Here is a 23,134-nt window from a genome sequence, read left to right as displayed (position 1 = left end):
AGGACTTCCAGGTAATTGTCAAACACTAAAATATTCCATCCCCAGGATAAGACTCATAGAGTATCCAAAACATTGCAATGTCAATCTTCATGGAGCCGCAGAGACTTGTTTGGGAGCAGGTAACAAATCAACTGATACCATAACACCATATGCATAGTGAAGTGCAGCAAATAGAAAAAGGATGTTACTCAGATTACCTAGTAATTCCTGCTGTGCAAAGTGCTTTGCATTTGTTGGAGTTTTTTCTTCCCCATTCAATATTGCTAATAGTGTGACAATAATATATGACTTCTCACGGTACTGCCTTTATGTCATTTACATTCACTAGTGTTAAAGAGCAGGGGATAAGGAGCCTTGAGCAAGGGGGCTAATCATTCTTACCAGCCAAGTGAAACGACAAAATGTTCTACACATAAATATTTCTCCTCTTTCCTACCCTCTGGAAAGCCTATAAACATTTCAAAATCCCCAAGAGCTAAGTTACAACACCTAAGAACTACTTTGCATGAAATGCTCCATATTTAATTGATACAGGCAGGAGCGCCAGCTATTTCAAATTAGTTCAGCGAGAGGAAGTTCACAAGGTCTTGCTTGCCACATCCACACTTCCATTAACAGCTACCCCAAGATGCCCACAGGCCTGACCCAGAATTATCCGAGTTCACCAAGTCCAGGAGAGAGGGTGGAGGAGCCTTCGGGAGTTGTGTTTGTGGTTAGAGCGAGCCATGGGGGAGCTATTTGCATAGGAGCTATGGCCCTTCCCTACAAAAATCAAGTCAAGAGGAAAGACACACACACACTGCAGAAAGTCAGGCACTTTTTTTCCCAGCAAGAGCTGAAACTCTTCAAGAGCTGCAGGCAAAGAAGAAAAGCTCACCAGGAGCCAGAAGGAATCCCCATCAGCCCTGCCACCATCTGCTGACCTAGAAACCGCTGAAGGCCTATCACAAGATTGTGATAGCCTTTGCAATGGTCTGGAACCAGTCACTTCAAAGGAACTGGTGGTGGCTCAAAGAAGCAATGACTCCTTGGGGGCACTAGCACAAAATTAGCTCCCCAGACAGAACTGTGTAATGGTGAAATATACCTGCTATTTCCATCCAAACCTGGCCTCAAGCTGAAGCTGAGGGCTGACTGGCCTGAGGTCTCTGGCAACTCTCTCCAAAACAATCCCAGGAAAACTACCATGCGAAATGAAAACCCAAAATAACATGCATTGCCAGAATATGTTGCAAAGCCCTCATTTACTTAATGAGCTACCTATAAGGAGCACACAGCAAGGCACAGAGTGGCACCAGCACAGAATTTCCACAGCTGGTGGAAACAACTGAACAAGACAAGCTAAAATGTTTTCAGTTAGGTTTGTATGATTTATATTCTCTTCACTGAGGGTTAGGATGAGAAATAAATCCAAAAATATTTTAGAGACCACCTCTGGGTAGACAGAAAAAGAGTGGCAGAGCGTCACATCAATATTAACCCAAATTTACAATTGCTCCACAAAGAAACACCATCAAAATTCATGATATAGGACAAATTGTGTGGAGTACAATAATGAAAAGTGTTCACAAGATCATACACATTACTCTTACAAACAGTAATGAGATGTTCAGCTAGACATGAGTTCGCCCTTTAACCTGTATGCTGACAATTCAGTATCTGGAACAAATAAACACATACACTTTTCTGAGAAAACATCCTTTCAGGAGGTATTCCCTTGTTTTGCTTTTTGTAAAGGAGTGTTCCTACAGGCAAAAGGTGCTCTGCAGCGATGCAGTTCACTGGGTTCTGTTCACTAACATACACAAATAGAAACAGTAAGCTGGTGATGTTCCTTTCGCAGCACCCAGGTTGAAACCTGTTGGAGCTCAAGCACCAAAAGGAAATGTCAGATGTTTTCCCTGGCAGATACTGAACTAGGTGGGCTGTGGGTCTGATCTCTTACAGCCACTGCAGTGTTTGTATCTCCTTAATTATTTTCTATTTTTATATTTTTGATCATTATACATTTTCCCTAATTGAAAATCCTAGGGAAAAGAAATTAAAAACAGCGAGACTTTATTTCCTGATGAGTATTGCAATGGCATTACTTCCCTTGAAGGCTTGCTTTTGAGCCCAGCGAGCCAGCCAGTTTTTTTATGCCATTACATAATTGGCTGTCTCAAAAAGCATAAAAGCATTTGAACAATTTCTAAATTATTTGCATTTGCTTACAGTCATATGTCTTGGCAAGACATAACATGATGTGATGTCTCCTTCACAATCATCTAATTTCATTTTGAAAAAAGCAGGAGTTTCTCCAGATCTTCTCTCCCAAGCCATACATTTTCTTGGCAGAATCTTCCTGGATTAAAACTCTTGTTGCAACCTGAGTAGTTTAACTTGCAATATTTCTTAAAGTGCCTTCAATTCCCACCGGTAACTATGAGTAATTACAGCAAGTTGCTTGAGTTTCTAATGGCCTTTTAAGGAAAAGGATGATGGGGAACAGTTTTTATCTGGTCTCCATGATCCAGGATCCAGACTCTTTTATCTGAATCCTTTTCCCTCACCAGTAACCATCTCATTTAATATAATTTCAGCCCTTTTATTTCTTAATTGCTTTCTATTTTTTTTAATTGTAAGAGTATGTTGGAAGAGGGGCAAAGTGACAAGGCATTACAAGAATATTGGAAAACACTCCTGATTTAATTCTGGAAATGGAGATGACTAGAGAGGAGATTTGGGAGTTTGGGTAGCCTTCACTGGGCACAACCTGCTCCAGGAACTTCCCCACCCCAGTGCAAGCTATTACTATTATTTGTGCGGGCACTGTCCACTGTCCCTGCCAAAAAGATGCCATGAGATTTGTGTCACGGAACGTCTGACACCAGATGACTCCTCCAGCCTCCCAGCTGTGAAGAGCTAGGGTCAGTTTTAATGAACTCAACATCTTAATATCAACATTTTAATCCACATCTAGTCCTCAATGAAAAATATATCTTGATGGCATCTTCTTCTGTGGGCACTGAGCAAAGGCTCACAAGAAGTTGCAGAGTGGAGCTGCCCCCTTCTCAAAGCACTGAATGTTGTTACTTAACAAGCTGTATTTGATCATACTACAACCTCCAATGGAGTTACTTTAAAATTAATTTGCTGATCAACAGTAAGTACAGCAGCATCACAGCAGCCAACACAGCAACCTTTGCAATACTTGCAAAGCAACATCTGAAATCCAGAGGACAAGCTGAGGACAGTTCACGCTTCCACAGATTTGCATCTAAATAAATCTCCACTGAATGTTATTATACGCACTGTGGGTGTATCGACCTTGTGAGATTCTGCTGTTGATCACCAAAGTCCCATCACGTATTGAAAATGTAAAAGCCCTAACAAAAAGTCTTACTGCATTGTACACATAAGCTTTCACAATTATTATTCGCATGTGAGCTTCACATATAGAAAATTCATTGCAATATATTAGACCTTGATGAAAACTCATCTGTAACTAAGAGAGTGGAAAATCATGATGAGATGTTATACTAGTGTACTTAAGATTGTAAGAATATCCTGATACTTCTATTAAGCATTGCTTTAAGGACTGAAGTTTACAGTGAACTGCCTAAGTCAATAAATCCATCTCTGCAGTCACATACCTTCATAGACTGTAAGTGCCCACAGAACTGTATCACTCTGTATAGCCTCGCACATCAAAGCCTTCCAGGAAAAAACTCAGCATCCCATAAGACAAATGTCTACATTAGAAGAAGTACATGAGCTGCACTTAGGCAGCGCTGATTTTTTTTTTTTTTTGAGTGCTTGATCATAATATTCTGTGAATACAGATGATTTATAGTTATACATAGTTATATATATAGTTATATATGTGGACTATATATGTAGTTATATATGTGGATAAATGCTTTAAGTGCAGTTAGATTCAATCTTCTATTCAGTAAACCCTATCATGCAGTTTTATGCAGTTTATGCTAAAGTGCTGCTGCTTTTTTCCTTTTTTCTCCTTTGGCAAGTGATTATACATCTCCATAACAAAAGACTGGGTTTCAGCTACATGACAAAGCAGCATTTGTATCACATCCTGGGTTCAGCTCTTACACTGAAGCATTTGATGAATACACCTATGAATGTTGTATCTACAGGATTTGTGGACTTCTTTTAGTGACTAAAGGCAGCTCACCTTATGAAACTATGAATTCTCGGACAACCTTACAAAATCTTGCACCGTCGAGATTACTAGATGGAACAGCAGTTTTTGCACTGTTGTAAATTGATCTGGTAAATGCTCTTGTAGAAAAAAAAATCTCTTCTTTGCAGAAACAATGTTTACTTTCTGTAAACTGAATAAGAAAAGGGATTAATGAATAAAACTAAATAAACTTTAGTACCAAAAGAGGTGTTTTATGTAAAAAAGCATTACGCTGAAACAATTTTCTACTCAGTAAAACCTACTAGTTTCCTTTATCCAGTTTAATATTAGTCAGCATGCTGGAAAGCGATGGAAAATTACGAAGTATGGTATTCGCTGCATAACAACAGACCAGCTTTCAGCTGCACAACAAAAGAGCGTGAGACTGGATGAAGGAATTCACTAAAAGTTAAGCAGGAAGTAGTTAAAAGAAAATTCCAGAATCTGCAATGAGGAACGTAATATTTGCAAATCTTCTCTCTATGGACTGATTTTCTGTGGAGGTTTTCCACAGAAAGATAGCCTTTTAATTGTTTTGATATACAATGCTTACTATAAATGGCATAACATAACCAGTTACCCTAATATGAGTTACAGCCGTTTTGTGAGATGACAAAAAGCAGATAAAATGTCAGCTGACGCTTCTTTATGTAAGGGAGTTACAAAACCTCATGACGTATTTTTCAGAGCTAACTGTGATCAAATGTCTACATAGGAAATACAAAGCATACTGAGGCTGCATGGAGAAAAAAACAGGGACTCTTCTAAAAAAAACCCAGAGAACTGAATCACAATAGCAGAGAAGTTCACAGTTTAAGTTTGGTAGCCAATTGCCAATAAAGAAAACTTGTTTTTCTTCATTCAAGTAACAATGAAAAATATTTTCCATTCTAATAGGTACAGTTCAAACAGGAAGAAAATCCTATAGATGAGTGTATCCAAACAAGGTCTCTGAAAAATTATTTGAAATTAAAAAAAAAAAAATCCATAGATCTGATCCAGAGCGTGGCTGCCAAAACCAAACAGCTTATGTTTATGGCCTTTTCCTTTAAATTCACCATAAAAAGGAATTAAAAGTCTTGCCACCTAAAAAAAATGGGACAGATAGTAGCTAGGATGAAATTTTCAGAGTCAGCCTCTGCCTCAAACTCAAACTATCAGATGGGATGAAAATGCTGTGCTTCATACTCCATTCGTCTATACTCCTTGGAAAAAGTTTGTCCTAGAGTGCTTCGAGCTGAGTTTAAGTCATTTAGGGCTTGTTTTTCAGGAACTAGTCAGGCAGGACTGAATTTGTGACTACCAAGTTTGCAAATGAGGAAAAGAATAACATTGTCTAATAGATTTCATCTGAAAAACAAAACACACCATTCTGAAAGCCATTCTGCTGAGGCTTTGTTCATTAACTTTCATTTAAAAATAATGTGAATTCAATGTCTAGTCACCTCCCAAAGCAAAGAGCTCAACCTTGCTTTGGATAAGTCAGAGATTCAAATTTTAGCTGTTATTAATGAGCAATTCTTGTGTTCTTTTTCTCTCTAGTTTTGTGACAAATTGATGTTTACCACATACCAAGAAGTGTTCAGATGCCCTATAGCCGTGTTATAATAGAGGTAACTGGCAAAGAATTTGCAAAGCAAACAGGCCTACCTGAGAGAAACCTGGCCATGATGCAGAACGATGAAGTGTACAAGTGTCTCATTTCACACCTTGTTTCACTAGTTAAACTTGATGTAAAGTCACTCTTTTCACCTTAGTTTCACTCCAGCCTTTGACTCTTAACTGAATATGTCAAGAATGTCAGAGGATTAAAACAAGAACTCGGAGACATTAATAAAAACAGAAGCATGGAAAGACTTACTCGAACAGGGTTTACTCTAAGCAGATGTTAATGACAGAAATGACAGTCTTCCATATTGGAAAGCATCCCCCAAAACTCCTATTGGCTGCCAAATAATTGGCTTCCAAATAAAACACAAGCTGTGCATTTATGTGTCTTCTTCAGTAGCTCGGGTGCAAAGGTAAGCTTCTTCGAAAAGGTAAAAAAAAAAAAAATGGGGCCCAAACTTTCTCATGTCTTGCCTAAATCAGCCATAGCTTTTTGTGCCATCTGCCTATTTTTGGTATGCCATTTTTCTGGATAATTCCAGGAGGAAAAAAAAAAAACAAAACAACCCAAACTGATTTGGATAATCAGGTATACTCCCATTTTCCTAAGCAATGATCAATGCCCATAGTTACCCCATTTAACTGACCTCCCACCTTAACCTTGTGCTCCTTGTCTCCCTGAAACAGGTCTGTGTACACAGCCAGAGCCCGCGCACAAGCATTTCTTGCCAATCACTGTGCATGGTATTTTTGTTGAGTGCAAGGCAGTCCAGTTCCCAGATCTCACATACTCTATATTCATACATATTTTTGACTGGAACAAATTTCTTCTGTGTTCCAGACAACAATAACAAAATTGCAGTAGTCTAGAAACTCCACAAATGAGGCACATTTTTACTGTGATTTTCCTGGAAAAATAAATAAACCTCCTTTGTTTTAAATCCAGGTAATGGAGTATTTTTGTTTTCCAGCAGAACCTAGGGGTGCCAATGAAACTGGGACCCAAATGAACAGAGCGCTCCATGAGGACACTGAATAAAGAGACAGAGAACTGGCAGTCCAGTTGCCTGGCCAGACAAACCAGAGGGTGATTACCTGAAAGTTTAAAGCAACTACGTAACTGAACACTTCTGTTAACACATTTCTGATTAGCAGAAGGCAGCAAAAGAAGCTTAAAGACATCGACTTCCTCCTAAGGTCCTTAGATTTTCAAGAACATTTTCAGGACATCCAGAATTGTTATCGTATCTTTGTACCCATCAGCCTCAGAGTGTGTTTTTGCTTTGCATGCAACGTATTAAAACTTTCTGTGATAGCAAACTTCAGATTGAGCAGATAAAATGATTTTGCAATAAAAGAGCAGAAAAGTACAGACTGAAGAAATAAAATTTGCTTGCTTGCCAGGAAATTACTGCACTATTAAACATGATGATAAGATTCCCACAATCACAAAGGAAGGGAAAACATTTGAAATATATTAAAAAGGCTTGAGGATAAATTCACTGCTAATTCACTTAAACATAAGTTTAAGTGCAAAGAGCCACACCAATTTGAATTCCGTTTACTCCTTTGAACCAGCTGATAGGAGGAGTCTTTGCTTTACCAATGTTCTTTCCATGTAACGCATGGATCCTATACAATCTATTGGCTGAATGATTTTTCCATTTTAATAGAAACCTGTAAATGCAAACAATGGATAGGGAAAAAAGTGATTTCTTTCCTTCCATTTTATAGAGTACCTATAATTATTTCACTCCTGTTTCTATGCATGTGTCACAAATACCATGTTTCACGTAACTGCATGTTACACCTCTGAACTAGCTCATGGTGAACATAAATCTGGCAAGGCTCTGATGTGGATCTTTGTAACTACGAATAGAAACATGCCTTTATTTAATACTGTGCATTATCTACTCACTGTTTTAGAAAAATACTGGGTACTCACTGAAGTGGAGATGAGCAGCTCACTTCATCAGCACCTCACTAGGGACCACAAGCAGTCTTCGCAGTCTTGTGCTCTCTCCCCAGAATATTCACAGCAGCACAGCTCTGTCAGAGCCTTTCTGTTAGTCATCCCTACCTTGGAATTGGCCAGACACCCCACTATGCAGGTGAAACTCGGCAGAAGTCAAAATCATCCTGGCATCCAGACAGCTACTCATGCTCTACTTCGTCTCAACTCCAAAGCTTACTGTCCAATCAACTCATCAGTGAGCAGAAAAACTAGTGAGAAGATGCAGCTTTTTCCCTGGAAAAGCAACCTTAAGTTCTTAGACCATATAGAGAGGACAACGAGAAAACAACAGACAAGCAAAAATGCATTAAAAAGTCTTAATATTTTTTTTTAAACCAATTTGGGGACGTACTTTATGATTACAAAGTGGCAACTTATAAAAAACTTGTGTTTACTTTTTTTTTTCCCCCAGAAAATTATAAATCCTAATTCATCTTGCCTTTCAGTTTAGCACGTTTTTCTGACATACACAGCATCCAGCTCACGGTGAAAGCCCCTGGGAGTCATTCCCATGCATCTGATGTCAAAGTAATATTTTAAATTATTTTTTAACAGCGTAATAGAATCTGGTAGTTCAAGTATTTGTTCAATTCCATTTTTGGTAGCTACAATTTGAAATTTTGAGAGAAGAAAAAGTATTCCAAATGATCCATTTATCTTTTTACGTTCAAGTTACTTAAAATTACTCAATTTTTTTTCCTGTCTTTTATTTAACAATTTCTAATGACAGCTTAACCTTGCAAAGTTTGGTTACAAAACAGAGCTTTATGTGGCTTGGGTTGTAAATTATTAAATTAATAGAGATTATTCTCAAATAAGGTATCATCTAAACAGTAAGAAGAGCAAAAATGAGCTGCGTACCATCATTTATCATGCCATACAATATGAAACAAACGTCCAGCAAAAGAGGGCACCAATACTCAGTGAATCCTTCTGATTCCTTAAAAGTTGTCAAAAACAGGTCATGTGGTGTTCTACCTACTATTGTGGCAAAAAAATCTGTATTAGCTTATATTCCGCTATGTATAGAATTGTATATGTATTGTATATGTATATGTATATACAATTCTATGTATAGAATTCTATGTATACAATTCTATGTATAGAATCCGCTATGTATAGAATTGTGTATATGTATAGAATTGTTACTATCTAACAGCATCAATAAAAGCTTTGTAAGACGGAATAAAATCAATGTAAAATGGACATACAAAATCTAGGATGTCAGACCCTTTATCTATGGCATTGTGCCTACCATGCCCCCCACTCTATAACCTGTTCCACTGGACATTACCAGTGTTTCATAATTAGTCAATTTGGCTCATACACCTTGTAATGGAGAAACAAAACATCCCCCTTTCACACTTGGTAAGACTGAGCAACAGTTACAAGACTTGCACGTAGCCACAGCCTGCAGTGACCTACAGTTCACGCAGGAACAGGCTCCTGACAGCCATCCTTTGATTCAAGCATATGACCAAGGCTGGTACTTTTTTTACACGTTTGTGTGTAAATATATAAATATACAATATATGCCTTTTCCTATGCCAGAAGAATCATGCAATTACAGACTTCCGTGCACCATTGCCTAAAACATCTAGGATGACCTCCTGCTGATGTATACAAATTATTCACTAACCGCAATACAGTTCTTCTGGGCCAAAAATAAGATTTTGTTTAAACTGGACCAAATCCACTTTCTGTAAAGTCATCAATTTGCAATTTAAACACAATCAGCATCGAACATCAAAAGGTATTTTTATTGAAACAGCAATGGATTTTTTTCCCTTTGGTGTTTGATGCAGACATCAAGGATGAAAGTGCGAGCAACGGGAAGACGGCTGCAAGCCCCCACCAGCACGCCATAGAGAATTACACAACTGCGTTACATCCTACTTGTTTCATAGTACATTTCCCACGCGCAACGAAGATTAAAAATAGTAGTACAGTGTACTGATTAAAAAAAAAAATCTATTACAAAAAGGTAAAGCATCCTCAAATGGCAAAATCTGTGCAGCATTTGAAGGAAATGAGCAAAGATTTGTTTACAAAGCAACTATACAGAGCAGTGTGGGATATCTTAAAGCAAAAGTACTGGGGAAAAGTCACTGATCATTTCAAAGTAAGATGCCTAATAACAGGATTTGGTCTCATCAGAAACACAAGTATATAGAAATAAAATTAAATACTCTCAGTATTCATTACTCCCCTCTGTGCGCATTCATTTGCAACACAACTGCTTTGCAGTGAGCCCCTTTCACACACATAGAGAAAAAAAGTCCTCCAACCACTTGTTTAATGAACATATTAAAATTACCTCATTAACAATCTAAAACCTACGTTCCCAAGAGTGCTCAATGCTGTGTCAGACAGAGGGGGGAACCCCAAACGTCAGTAGGATACTAATGGTATAGTGCGTGGTGCCCATTTAATTTCTTCTGCTGGGTGACAGTTTTCATTGCACTTTTTCAGTCAGGGAAGTGCGTTTTCTCCCGCGGGCGCGGGGGGACGCCGGCTGCAGGGCCCCACGGCGGGTACGTGCAGTAGCGAGCTGCATTTTGAAAACATCACTTGGAAAAAGGGCATTTTGGGGGGGGTCAGAAAACGGGGGAGGGGAGCGGAATTTCGGCACCTCTTTGGACCCCACGCACCCGTGCCGTTCGGCACAAAGCGAGCCGCCGCGAAGCGCCGTGAGGCCCGGGACGGCCGGGGGAGGCTCCCCGCTGCCCTGCCCTGAGGAGACGCCGGCGGCGCTGAGGAGGATAGGATGAGCCCGGGCGCTGAGGAGCTGTCTCCGCGAAAGCACCTCCTCCTCCTCCTCCCCGAGGCCGCCGGGGACTCAAAAGGCGCGGGGGGCTCCAGCAGCAGCCCCCCCAGGCGGGTGATCCCTGGAAGGCCGCGAGCAGCCAGTGCGCCACGGCCCGCCGCAGCGGAGGCTTGGCTGAGGTACGACGGCAGCGCCGCCGCACGTCCACCACCACCTCAGTGCCTCGGCCGCAGCGCGACGGCGCCCGGAGGTGGGCGGCCTCGGCCCGTAGCAGGTGGGAGCGGCGGCAGCGGCGACGGGGCGGGGCGGGCCGGCACGCAGCGGCGCGAAATCCCCCATTTCGTGATAGTTTCCGGCGCGCGGGCGGAGAGGGGGTGACTCATTCGCGGCGCCAGGAATAAATAGGCGGGCGCCTACCTGGGAGCGGCACTGGGTTCTCGGCGCCGAGCACCCGCAGAGCCTGAGACGTAGTGAGAGCTCCGCCACAGCCCTGCTGGGACATGATCCTGCCCTGCGCCCTGCTGGCCGCTCTCCTGGCTGCCGGCCACGCAGGTGAGTCCCGTCCCCCCCTCACGGGGGCAGGAGCGCGTCCGGCCGTGGATGAATCGTGATTCAAACCATGGATGGGGTTTTCTTTTTTCTTTTCAGCTGCAGATAGATTTAATTACTTATTTTTTAATGTTCTATATTCTTTTGTGATTTCTTGAATACTTGATGTATGGTAGAAAGGATGTCAGGCCTCCATTGCCCTGTGTGAGACAGTCCAGCCATTCTGGGTGGGTTTATTGCTGTCAGGAAACACAGCCAAATTCCTATGCTTTTGTTAATAACTATTACTTGTAGTAGCCTAAAGTGAATGGATGCTCATTCTCTTGTCTTCCTGATAAGCATTAAGCTTCAGGGTGTTGTCTACCTGCATCTGAAAAATTAGCTTAGTGAGATCAGAATACCAGTGTAGCTATAAAAGACACTAATTGGAGCATTTGGTTTCATTTCAGCCAACCCTTGCTGCTCAAATCCGTGTCAGAACAGAGGAGTATGCATGACAACAGGATTTGATCAATATGAATGTGACTGTACAAGGACAGGGTATTATGGGGAAAACTGTGCAACACGTAAGTATCTTAAATCTCTGTTCATGGAAATGAAATTTGAGAATTCAGTTTCAGGATTGCAGGTTATTCTCAATAGCTAATTTACAATAATCTTTTCATCGATGCTCACAGCGGAATTCTTCACATGGCTGAGGCTGACATTGAAACCTTCACCAAATACTGTCCACTACATCCTCACCCACTTCAAAGGAGCCTGGAATATCGTCAACAATGTTCCCTTCTTACGAGATGCTATTATGAGATATGTATTAACATGTAAGTATGACTTCTCTCTTCTAGTCCTCTTAACTGGCAGAAATTACTCATAGGACTCCAGAATATTGCACTTGATTGGTCCATATATAAAGTTAGCAAGCTAAAATGCACTATGGTAAAAACACTAACCAAAATTTAAGGTTTCAGCATGATTGCAGTCTTGTGTGAAACATGCTTTGAAATGGAAATAAATTTTGCTCTAATCTCTAGTAGAATCCAGGATTTTGCTAGCATAAACTTTGCACCAAATTGCTCATGTTGATAGTTGGATCCAGCTGATAATCCAGGACCCAGTCCTGTTATTCAGTAACTGTAATCCCATTTAACATCAGTAACTGATATGTGTTGAATTTGTCAATGCAACTGCTGCCAAAAGATATGGAAAAGATCTGGCCTTGTGATTTACTTTTTGAGACTAAAATGTACAGTTTAAAAAAAATACTTTTTTCTTTTCCAGCAAGATCACACTTAATTGACAGCCCACCAATTTACAATAGTGATTATAGTTACAAAAGCTGGGAAGCTTATTCCAATCTTTCCTATTACACAAGAAGCCTTCCACCAGTAGGACTTGACTGTCCAACACCAATGGGTGTTAAAGGTAAGGAATAAACCAGATGTGTAATGTTCACTTTAGGAATTTCTGCTTATCTTATCCTCTTAGAAAATACCATGAGAGATGCTTGTCTAACCTTTTTTCCAGTGTAGTTGACTCTAAGAATAGCCATGTTTTGGCTACACTGTGTAATGACCTAAAAAATAACTATTCTGGTTTTCATTACTGAGTTACATGCTAAAACCAAGGAATTTAGAAGTTTAATAAAATCAAGTAAGTGAGCATAGAAAAGCAGAGAATTCCCCTTATTTGTATGCTGCTATCCTTCAATACATTGAAGGTCTAAGATTTTTTTGTTGTTAGGAACAAAATTAAGTATTGCATAAGCATATGCAATCTTGAATATTTCACTATTCCTTTCTCTTGCAGGTAAGAAAGAGCTTCCAGATTCAAAGCTGATTGTGGAGAAGTTCTTGCTAAGGAAAAAATTTATTCCTGACCCACAAGGCACAAATATGATGTTCACATTCTTTGCCCAACACTTCACTCATCAGTTCTTTAAGACAGACCACAAGAAGGGACCTGGCTTCACTAAAGCTCTCGGCCATGGGGTATGATCATAGCTCTAACTTGAACATAGCACTTAGGAGCTACTGAGCAGCTAGAATGGTATCTTACAGGTTGTCAGGGTACACAAACACTGGTGCATGTACTGTGCAACACTGCTGCAAACAGGTGGGCTTACCCCTTCTGTAACTACTTAGGCAAAATTCTAGCAGTTGATAGTGTCTCTTCCTGGGTCAGAACTGCTTGTGCAAAGCATGTGGTTCTGTTTAAAATACCTGCACAGTGACCTGTATGACTTTTGCTTATTTGAAGTCTGTATGAAAATGATTATTTCCCAATAATGTGCTTACACCTAAAGCATGTTAGATAGGTTCTGGATACTCACTGGCTCTGGACTCTTTCTGTCAGTTGCAAAGAGCTGTATCTAGCACTAAAGTATCTTGTGTGCTGCTAATTGAAGAGACTTAGTTTAAAAAGAACTTCAAAAGCAGACTTGGATTTAGGATCTTTATCTACAAAACAGGCAGCCTTTGGAGAAAGAGTTCTTCAATATATGTATGTCTAAAATGAAAATATGTATATATGTGTGTGTATATACAAAGAGCTGTCTGCATAATAGAAAGCTGCTGACACTTTAAACAGAGTCCTCTTAAGTTGCCAGTCAGTTTAAAAACTTGCTCTTATGCAGAGACTGTTCCAGTTGCCAGGAAATAATTTGGCTTCATCTTAAATATCAGTGCATGATACTTAAATGTAACAATAATATAATTAAAAGGCAAACATCTAAGGAATGAGCTCCTATTGGCATCCATAGAAGTGGGACCTGTCCTAAAATAGCAAAAAATGCAGCTTGGTTTCATGTTCCAAATGCTTTTATTTTATAGGTTGACTTGAACCATATTTATGGAGAGACTCTGGAGAGACAACTTAAACTGAGACTTCTAAAGGATGGAAAGCTAAAATACCAGGTATGTCTTACCTCAGAATTCCTGCCTTCTTATTGGATGACATATTTCCTAAAACTAGCACGCTGTGCATGATGTAGTTGATCTAAAGTGTAAGCCTAAAGTCAGTACTAACAGAATCAACACAGCTTAACTCATAAGCATCATAGCTTACAACTCTCTTTGTTCTTTCTCCTTCCCCTGGCAGATGATTGATGGAGAAATGTATCCACCAACAGTGAAGGAAACTCAGGCAGAGATGATCTACCCTCCTCATGTACCTGAGCACTTGCAGTTTTCTGTTGGGCAGGAAGTGTTTGGTTTGGTCCCAGGCTTGATGATGTATGCTACAATATGGCTGAGGGAACACAACCGGGTCTGTGACATCCTGAAACAGGAGCATCCAGAGTGGGAGGATGAGCAGCTGTTCCAAACTACTAGACTCATATTGATAGGTGAGTGTCACTTGTACTGCATGGAACTCTGACCTTCTCTTGAGTGTGACACTTCTACCCATTATCTGCTGCAGTAGGTGTAGTAAGAGGAAAAGCTCTTACTTAAATTGGTGTGTAAGGGCATACATCTGAGCCTTCATGACCTGTCACTGGGGTTGTATTAAGATACAGCTTCCTCCCAGCTATGTTAAAGACAGAACTGAAGAAGACTGAGCTAAGTGATACTTAATTCCCTTATCTAAAGGGAAACAGAACTGAAAGCAGTAAAAAGGCAGGAAGCTAAGGTTCACTTCTCAGAGGGAAAGTGTGTGAGGCTAGGTGATCTCAGACTCTCAGATCCTGTGGGATTTTTTTGTGGGTTTTTTTCCCTGGGGTTAGGTCAGTTCAGGTATGCTTTAAAAGAAGGCTGTGATTAAGTCTGAAGTTCAGGAAGTTATGTAAAATGTAATTCTATGTACTTCTCCTGTCTAATTATCTGTTCAGTGGTATTTTGTTTTATGTAAATGGTGATGTACACTAAGCTTGAAAAGACCTTGCCCAAACTGTGACTGGAACAGTAAACCAAGACAATTTTATTAAGCACCTCAGAAGCTGAGAGTTGCTTTCAGATACCAACTTTCTTCATTATCCCCTACCTCTATCCTAGAGAGTATTGTGTAACTGAACACAATATAGATACTGATGTGTGCTGTCTGGTGTAACATACAGGGATGCATATCTTGGGAGGTGGGGAGCAGGCTAGAAAACACTTCTCTACTACAGCCAAAAAATCTTGGGATCGTAAGTGCTGTTCCACCCCTTACTCTTAGTCACATAAAACAAGTGAATCATTTTCTATAAGAGATAACGGAATGTTGAAGTGTTTGTTATCCTGATCACTGTAGTATTTTTTTAGAACAGTTCAGAAATGGTATTTTCTCTGAGCAGGGTAATGACCTAAAGTTTCTCAGGGAACCAGTACCAATAGTCTCTTCTGTTTCATTGACCAACAGGAGAGACTATCAAGATCGTTATTGAGGACTATGTGCAACACTTGAGTGGCTACCACTTCAAACTCAAGTTTGATCCTGAACTGCTGTTCAACCAGCAATTTCAATACCAGAACCGAATTGCAGCTGAATTCAATACTCTCTACCACTGGCACCCCCTTCTGCCTGACACTTTCCAGATACACAATCAGGAGTACACTTTCCAGCAGTTCCTCTACAACAACTCTATAATGCTGGAACATGGCCTTTCCCATATGGTGAAATCTTTCTCCAAGCAAAGTGCTGGCAGGGTAGGTACTTTCTCAAGTTGCTAGTGAACCAACAGAGACATAAACTGGGGGTGGGACAAGGGGGTAGAATAAAGCTATCCAAAATTAATCATATACTATAAAGGCACAACTTCATGATTCTTATTGGGAGATATTGCTACTTTTCACCTTTAAATAGGTTGCTGGTGGGAAGAATGTTCCTGCTGCAGTACAGAAAGTAGCAAAGGCTTCAATCGACCAAAGCAGACAAATGCGATACCAGTCCTTGAATGAGTACAGGAAACGCTTCATGTTGAAACCATTCAAATCATTTGAAGAACTTACAGGTAACAGTTTTCATCCTTTCTAACAAACAAGGGCCTTTTTCTTAAAATGGCTAACAGTCCTGCAATGCTATTACTGGACTTGAACAGGATAGTGTTGCAATGAAAACAGGATTTTTTCCACTTACAGTTTTTACTCATCAATAATTACAGGAGAAAAAGAAATGGCAGCTGAGCTGGAAGAGCTTTATGGAGACATTGATGCTATGGAGCTGTACCCAGGCCTTCTTGTAGAAAAGCCACGACCAGGTGCCATCTTTGGTGAAACAATGGTGGAGATTGGAGCACCATTCTCTCTGAAAGGACTGATGGGAAATGCTATCTGCTCCCCTGAGTACTGGAAGCCTAGCACCTTCGGTGGAAAAGTGGGCTTTGAAATAATTAATACTGCCTCCTTACAGAAGCTCATCTGCAACAATGTGAAAGGCTGTCCTTTCACTGCTTTCCATATCTTAAATCCTGAACCCACAGAGGCAACTATTAATGTTAGTACCTCAAAAACAGCAATGGAAGATATCAACCCCACACTACTACTGAAAGAGCGATCTGCTGAGTTGTAAAAATTCATCTATTTATTTATTTAACTATATAACTTATTCTATTTATGGCTTTGAAGTGTTTCAAAACAAACAAACCCCCAGAAAATCTTGAGCATCTTCATTGTGGGGGTTGCTCTAGATTCCTTACTCAGGTAAGGCCTCTATTTACAAAAGGGATTTTCTGTGTCTGAGCTCTACAGTTGTGAATCCCTTGATTAAAGTCTTCTGTAACAGAACTATGTATTCCAAAGTGGACAAAGGTTCCAACTTTTTTTAATGTTGTCATACTTGACAAAGGTTGTTGGTGGCTTTTTGTCTTTTCACTTGAGAGGTCACAACACTAAAAGCAAGTTGTTGCCTCAGCAAATCCTTAAACTTGAAAACAGGCCATTGAACTAAAAGTACAAGAAAACATTGACTTAATGGAAGCTGCCAGAAAAGATTATTAATTCAGTATGAGCACTCCAAGATTAACAAAAAATACATATACTTGACTCACTTATGTATGTAAAGTCAGAAAATGCATTGCATTTATCGTTGATACTACCTCTCCCTCATTGCAAATAAGGCACTTTGTATAGTAACTTATATGTTTATTTTTGTGTAAGTCACTTTCATGGGGCATTACACTTCTTTAATTTAATTATTTAAAGAAAATGGAACTTCTCTTGGATCCTAGTTGTTTTTGAAGCATATGTCACAGAAGTATTATTTGTGTAAGAGGATGATAATAAGGTACTGAGCTTAAAAATAACTGACTCTCAGGCTGCAACACAAGGCTGCTTGTATTTTGAGACAGATGTTTAATTGTGCAAGTTTGGGGAGGTCTTAAACTTAGTCCAAAGTATTGTATTTTCATAGCTGTAGTTCTCTGGTCTACTTGATAATATAACTTTAATCTCTGTCACTTTAAGGACAAATGGACAGTATAGCTTTAGTTAAGGATGTGACTATAGTATAGCTTTGTGTACCCAAAACATGGAGTTTATTGGGAAACAGTGAAAACTGAGAAGCTGCGTAAACATGTGCAGCAGAGAAATGCATACAGAATAGATCTAGCAAAACCTCAAGGCACCAAGAGTTGGAGGTAGCTTATGTCTATGAACACAAGCCATAGTTGTGACTTATAGTTCTATTTATTGGGGGAGGAGGGATAATGTTTTGTTTATAACTTAAACAGAGGCATTTTAAGTGGCTTAAACTTAAATAAAACTGGCTAGCTAGCACAAAATCTCCTAGACATATTTGTCCTGATCAGCACTAAAATATTTGGTCTCATCTGGGCACATAAGAAGTTACACAGGATCTTGTACCAGCACTTCAAATTTTGCATATAAGGGTATCTTTTTAATTTCTGGAGAGGAAATGTAGAGGATAATCTTCCCATAAAAACAGTTGGGGACCTATAGGTGAACTATAGGTACTCCACTTCAGACTGGAGTAGAGCAGCAACCTGCTATTCTGTGCCCCTGCCCAAAATTCCTTGACTACTTGTGGAAAAGGACTTGTTTTGGTTTTTGTCTGATTCTCTTGAACATTTGTAGAGGCTCATGCATTGTAACAGCTCTGGCAGTAGTATATTTTGACTGTGAGTTTTGATTTGTTTAGAGACACTGATTAACTTATGCTGTGTAAGTTTTGTAATTGTTAGCATGAATAGCTGAATCAAGAATCTCCTATAGTGATCAATACTAGTGACTGATTTGAAGTGGTCTTTAGTATGAATGCTTTGGGAGAAAGGGCATTTGTTTTCCTTTTTCTATTTGAAGCATGAAAAAGGGGAAAAACTTCAATAACCTTGTATTAAAAGGTGGTTAGTACTGTGTATGCTAATAAGTGGAAACTGCTTGGACACTTGTTAAACATGTAATTGTCATTCAGATCCATCTTTGGAACACACTTCTTCAGAGCACCCTTCTGCCATTAACAAGGAAAAGTGTTTGGCTTAGAATCAAAGGGAGACAAGTCTGGACAGATCTAGTTATTTTGGAGTAGGTAAAGAGGAATTCCTCAGACCATGTAACTTGAGTTAAGTTATAACTGCTTTAGAAAGGAGTCATGTTCACTCTGCATTTTGTACTCTGCAGCCACATTTCAACAGTCACTTATCTGTAACCCAGCCTGCTGGGTTTGGCTGGGTTTAAGTTGCTCATGATAAATGTGTATGTTTGAGATTATTTATTTAAAATTCTATGAATTGTTTTTCATTTTATTTTTCTAGGACAAGAATGTTTTTAAAATGCAATTGTTTATATAAATAAATTAAAAACATTACCTGTATGGGCTCACCTGCATGTGATTTCCTTCAGCAATATTTAGTATGAAACAATTCTTATTTGCCACTTAAGGTTAAATGGAGAATCCCAGGGAATTACTAACAGCATTAAGTTCTCTCATATCTCAAGCCCAAGATGCCTATAACTTAAAAATAACCATATTTGGATGACTTTTTTCCTTTTGCTCACCAGTGAAAAGGGATTTCACTATGACATTCCTAGAGAAGCCAGCTGCTAATCACCATAGTAAAGATGCCAGCAATGCCATCTCTTGAGTACCCAAGTACTTTAGAGGGAAAGTACAATATTGGAGTTACACCAACATCAACCTCCCTTCACCCCTAGTGAGTGCTAAGACTTTCCAAGCAAGCACAGTCCATAGGCATTTCTCTTCAAGCTTGGGGGAAACTGCTTTGGGATACAAGCAACCACTGGACAAGGTCACTGCACTTGAGCATGTTTTCAGCAGTGGTAGCTTGTCCCTGTTCTCAGACAGCAAACTGAAGCTGTGACAGCCACAAGGGCCCTGCTTTGTTATCTTTATCACAGTTACTGACCAACTTTGCAAAGGGTCATGCAAGCTGGAAAGATGGGCAGTGGGGCTAGGACAAGAGCAGTGGTGTGCTTAATCAAAACAGAGGTAGGAACTGCAAGAGTTGATGCAATGTGTTCCTGTCCTACAAAGAGCACCTCCAAGGCCACCCCATCTCTTACCTATGTTTTCATCTCTGATAAGAAATGAGGGGAGGCTATGAAGGAGAAAACTGAGGGGATCATGCACCTTGTGCTGCCTCAGTCAGCTCCTACAACCTCCACCCAGCCACTGACCAAATGTCACCTCCAGCACCCTTCTGTACTCAGCCCCCCACTATCATCCCACTGTTGACTGTCTCCAATACTCCCCCATCCCAATATTGGTGCTCTGTCCTCTCACAGCCTCTTCCTAGTGACCAGCCCCATAGCCACAGGCCTTCATCCAGAGTCACCTTCCTTCCAGCCACCTAAAATTGTCTGGTCTAAGGCTCATCCCAGTGACCCACAGCTTTATATTCCCTACAACCCTCCAGCCATGGGAATATAACAGTCCTCCTGCCTCTGCTCTGTAGCTCCTTTCGATCTCCACCAGCATGCAGTGCCCTTATATTCCTATTGTACCCATGCACCTAAACACCACCAGCAACTCTCCTCAACTTAAAACTCAGTCCTCATCACTTCAGTGACCATCTTCAGCCCCAAAAATGCAATGTCCTGAGGACCCTTCCAAGAGCATCACTCCAATCCCTCTTTGGGCAGCATGTGGAAGCTGTGGGTGAACGGAGGCACATGCAGACCATGTATGAGCAATGTGGGTATTTTTTCTTTAATAACCAGTAAACTCATTCACTCTACAAGTTAATTAATTTCTGACATGTTTCTGTTTTGAGGGGAGGTTGAGTGAGGGAGTGAGCAAAAATGAGGCTAGTCACTTCAGTGGGAGGAGGATGGGCCTGGCCGCTGCTGCGGGGATGGTGAGGCACTGCACAAGGAGGCACAGAAGCGAGAAGGTGGCAGCAAGGTCATCCATGGAGAAGATGTTTCAGGTGACTGCTGCCCTAATTAGGGAAGGGCCAGTCCGGATGGATTCGGTGCACAATGGATGAGATAGCTTGATTGTGGAGGAGCTCCTCCTTCCCTTTGAGCGGGGGCATGTCCTGATGATACAAAAGGCAAGAATGTTCCTCAGAGGAAACCTGCCCTGCGAAATACTTGCTCTCCAGCCTGGGTTGAGGTAACTGTTTCACCCAAGGCAATGCAGTAAAGTAGGGGGCTCAGCATTTAAGTCATACCCTTGGAGGGAAGTCCATCAAGGAGCACAAGAGCTCTGTGCTTTGGGAGCAGGTCACTGTACACCATCACCTTTACTGAAGGCTTTTGCCATACGTCATTTGCTTGCTTGCCCACTGCGTAAGAGGTCTTTACGGGTGCTGAGTCGGAGCCCCGCAGGCATCTGACCAGGTTTATTACTTCTGATACACTCACTGGAGGTGTGCTGACTTTTACGATGGAGCAGTAATGCTCTCAAGGCAGCCACTTTACCCAGATTTCAGGAGACATTTCTATCACAAGCGGCTTCTGCTTTAGAAGAAAATACCCCTTTGGCTTTCAGCATCAATCCAGAAAAGTCACAGATAGTTTGACCAAGCTGCAAGAAGGGTAGGAAGGAGAGAGGGAACCCGGATAGAGGGGAATGGACACATCACTTGTTCCTTGCCTGTTCACAGCTACTGAAATACGTGAACAGCTCTGGAAAAGCTTATTGCAAAGATGTGCTATTTCCTTTGGAAGACCAGAAAGGAAAAAACCTGCAAGTTGTAAGAAAATATATATAGGACAGAAAGGAGCAGGCTGTAGCTATATACTCTAAATATGGAAAAGGAGGTGAATGGAGAGATCCTAACCTTTTTGCTAAAACACATGAAAAGAGCCACGCAAGGCAGAAATGCAGCAGCATCTCAAAGAAACATCATATGGAGAAAACTCTCCTTGGAAAGAGCTGAGTGCCCCTCTTCCTTTAATCTGGAGTCTCAGTTTGGAAATAACGTTATACTGAGAGGCAATACAATTGGTTTCAAATAGTACTTTTTTTCCTCTGATACTTATTTTTTAAAATGAGTATAAAATGTCCTGTGACTCCTGTGCATACTTACTCTATAAGTCCAGATATTTTCATTAATATTGTCAAGAGACTGATCACAACCAAAAAACCCTCCCTACTGCTACATTCCTCCTCTGCCATTCAGGAACAAGACAAACAAGAAAATAGATGCCAAGAAAGTGAGAAGGAAAAAGGTAGCACAAGTAATTCACAAATTTTCCTTTTTGGGATTTTCTTGGCTGAAAGTCCTGAGACCGCACTGAAAATCTCAGCATTCACTTACAGCCACGCTAAAGTCTGAGAAACCAGACAGTCAGAGGTGGCCTGGGCAAGTTGGGAGCTGAGCACCATCAGTAGAGAGAGGATATTAAAGCTTGTGAGATCTCACTAGTTTACTCCTGGGAGAGGGCAGGGTACAAAGCACTCAAGGTTTGACTCATGCTGGTTGCTTGTCCTCAGTTCTGGGTAAGCCAAGCCATTTTATCCAGTGAGTATTAGCCATCAGATAGAAAGCGAAGCTTGGAAACCCCAAATGTGGGGAAGAAGGCAAGTAATGTTCAAAGCATCTACTTTCAAACCAGCCCACTGCATACTGCCTGAGGATCTAGCCCATTGCAGGATACGTCTACAGAAAGTTGAAAATACATTGCATCTTCTAACCAACTGTAATCCTAATATTCTTTTTTCTGTTAATTAGTAGCTGTTACCAGAAAGGCACTGGGGAAATACAAAGTGTCACATAACTAGGAGCATCCTGCTTGCAAGTGTCTCAGATCTTTACTTTATACAGTAGCAAAGTAGTAGTTCATGCTTCTGTCTCAAGATAAAACCAAAAATACTCGCAAAAAGTAAAGGAAGATCCTGCGGGAAATGCATTCTTGCTCTGCACTTTATTTTTTCACAGTAACCAGGTGTAGCTCATTACTTCAGGCTTACACAGTAGTGGATATAGGTGTGTGCAAGCATCCTTGTTCAAACCTGCCCTGCTGACAGGTAATTTTAACACCCATTCATTTTCTGCTAAAGGACTGAATTTGTGGTAGACTTTTCTATGAGAGCACATGAAACTTTTTAAACACACACACCCCAAAATGGGCAAAAAAGTGAAAGCGATGCCCATCACACTGAGCACCATGGTGCAGAGGGGTGGCAGTGGAGAAGGCATGTTCCCCAAGTGGCACATTGTCTCATCTTGCTTTCCCCTCTACCACGAAGATCTACCCAAAGAAAATATTTTCATAAGCATTCATCAAGGAAACATTGTGCAAGTCATACTGGCTTTAGCGTAATGCCATAACGTGTGGCTGCTAATAAGGATATTTCTGAATTTATGCTGGCAGGTCTTAACAGATGGGAAGTGAGACCGAGACCCTAAGAAGCAGCACAGCTTTGGTGTAAAAACCCAGCTACGTGAGGCTGCAAAAGCATCAATTGTTCAGTATGACTTTAAGCCCTGAAAAGTTTCAGTGAACCATGACAGAGCAACAAAACACGGCTAAAAGCCATGACGCTGACTCCAGATACGTTCTCCAGCAGCTTCAAAACCTTACCCTGAGAACTGACACAACTTGATATCCTTTCAGTTGTGGCTTTCGAGCCTGTTGCCTAGACAATATTAATTAATCCTGCCTAACAA

General features: G+C 40.6%; 1 protein-coding gene across 1 annotated transcript; it reads left to right on the top strand.

Annotated features, from left to right (window-relative positions):
- Positions 1–10,782: 10,782 nt before the first annotated feature.
- Positions 10,783–18,824, top strand: PTGS2 (prostaglandin-endoperoxide synthase 2). Its single transcript, XM_072868185.1, has 10 exons — positions 10,783–11,127; positions 11,574–11,690; positions 11,802–11,945; positions 12,403–12,546; positions 12,931–13,112; positions 13,953–14,036; positions 14,221–14,467; positions 15,460–15,746; positions 15,904–16,051; positions 16,202–18,824. Exons 1-10 carry the CDS (start codon positions 11,076–11,078, stop codon positions 16,606–16,608), a joined length of 1,812 nt encoding a protein of 603 aa, XP_072724286.1. The 5' UTR covers positions 10,783–11,075; the 3' UTR covers positions 16,609–18,824.
- Positions 18,825–23,134: the final 4,310 nt, after the last annotated feature.

The sequence above is a fragment of the Ciconia boyciana genome, chromosome 7, assembly GCF_034638445.1.
Source record: "Ciconia boyciana chromosome 7, ASM3463844v1, whole genome shotgun sequence".
NCBI classification, from domain to species: Eukaryota; Metazoa; Chordata; class Aves; order Ciconiiformes; family Ciconiidae; genus Ciconia; species Ciconia boyciana.
This window is presented reverse-complemented; position numbering and strand designations above follow the sequence as displayed.

Bases quoted from the DNA above. Each gene is read 5' to 3' on its own strand.
- PTGS2 (XM_072868185.1), top strand. From the start codon at position 11,076: ATGATCCTGCCCTGCGCCCTGCTGGCCGCTCTCCTGGCTGCCGGCCAC. The intron at 13,113-13,952 runs GTATGATCATAG...TTTATTTTATAG, and splicing joins CTAAAGCTCTCGGCCATGGG to GTTGACTTGAACCATATTTA. The intron at 15,747-15,903 runs GTAGGTACTTTC...ACCTTTAAATAG, and splicing joins CCAAGCAAAGTGCTGGCAGG to GTTGCTGGTGGGAAGAATGT.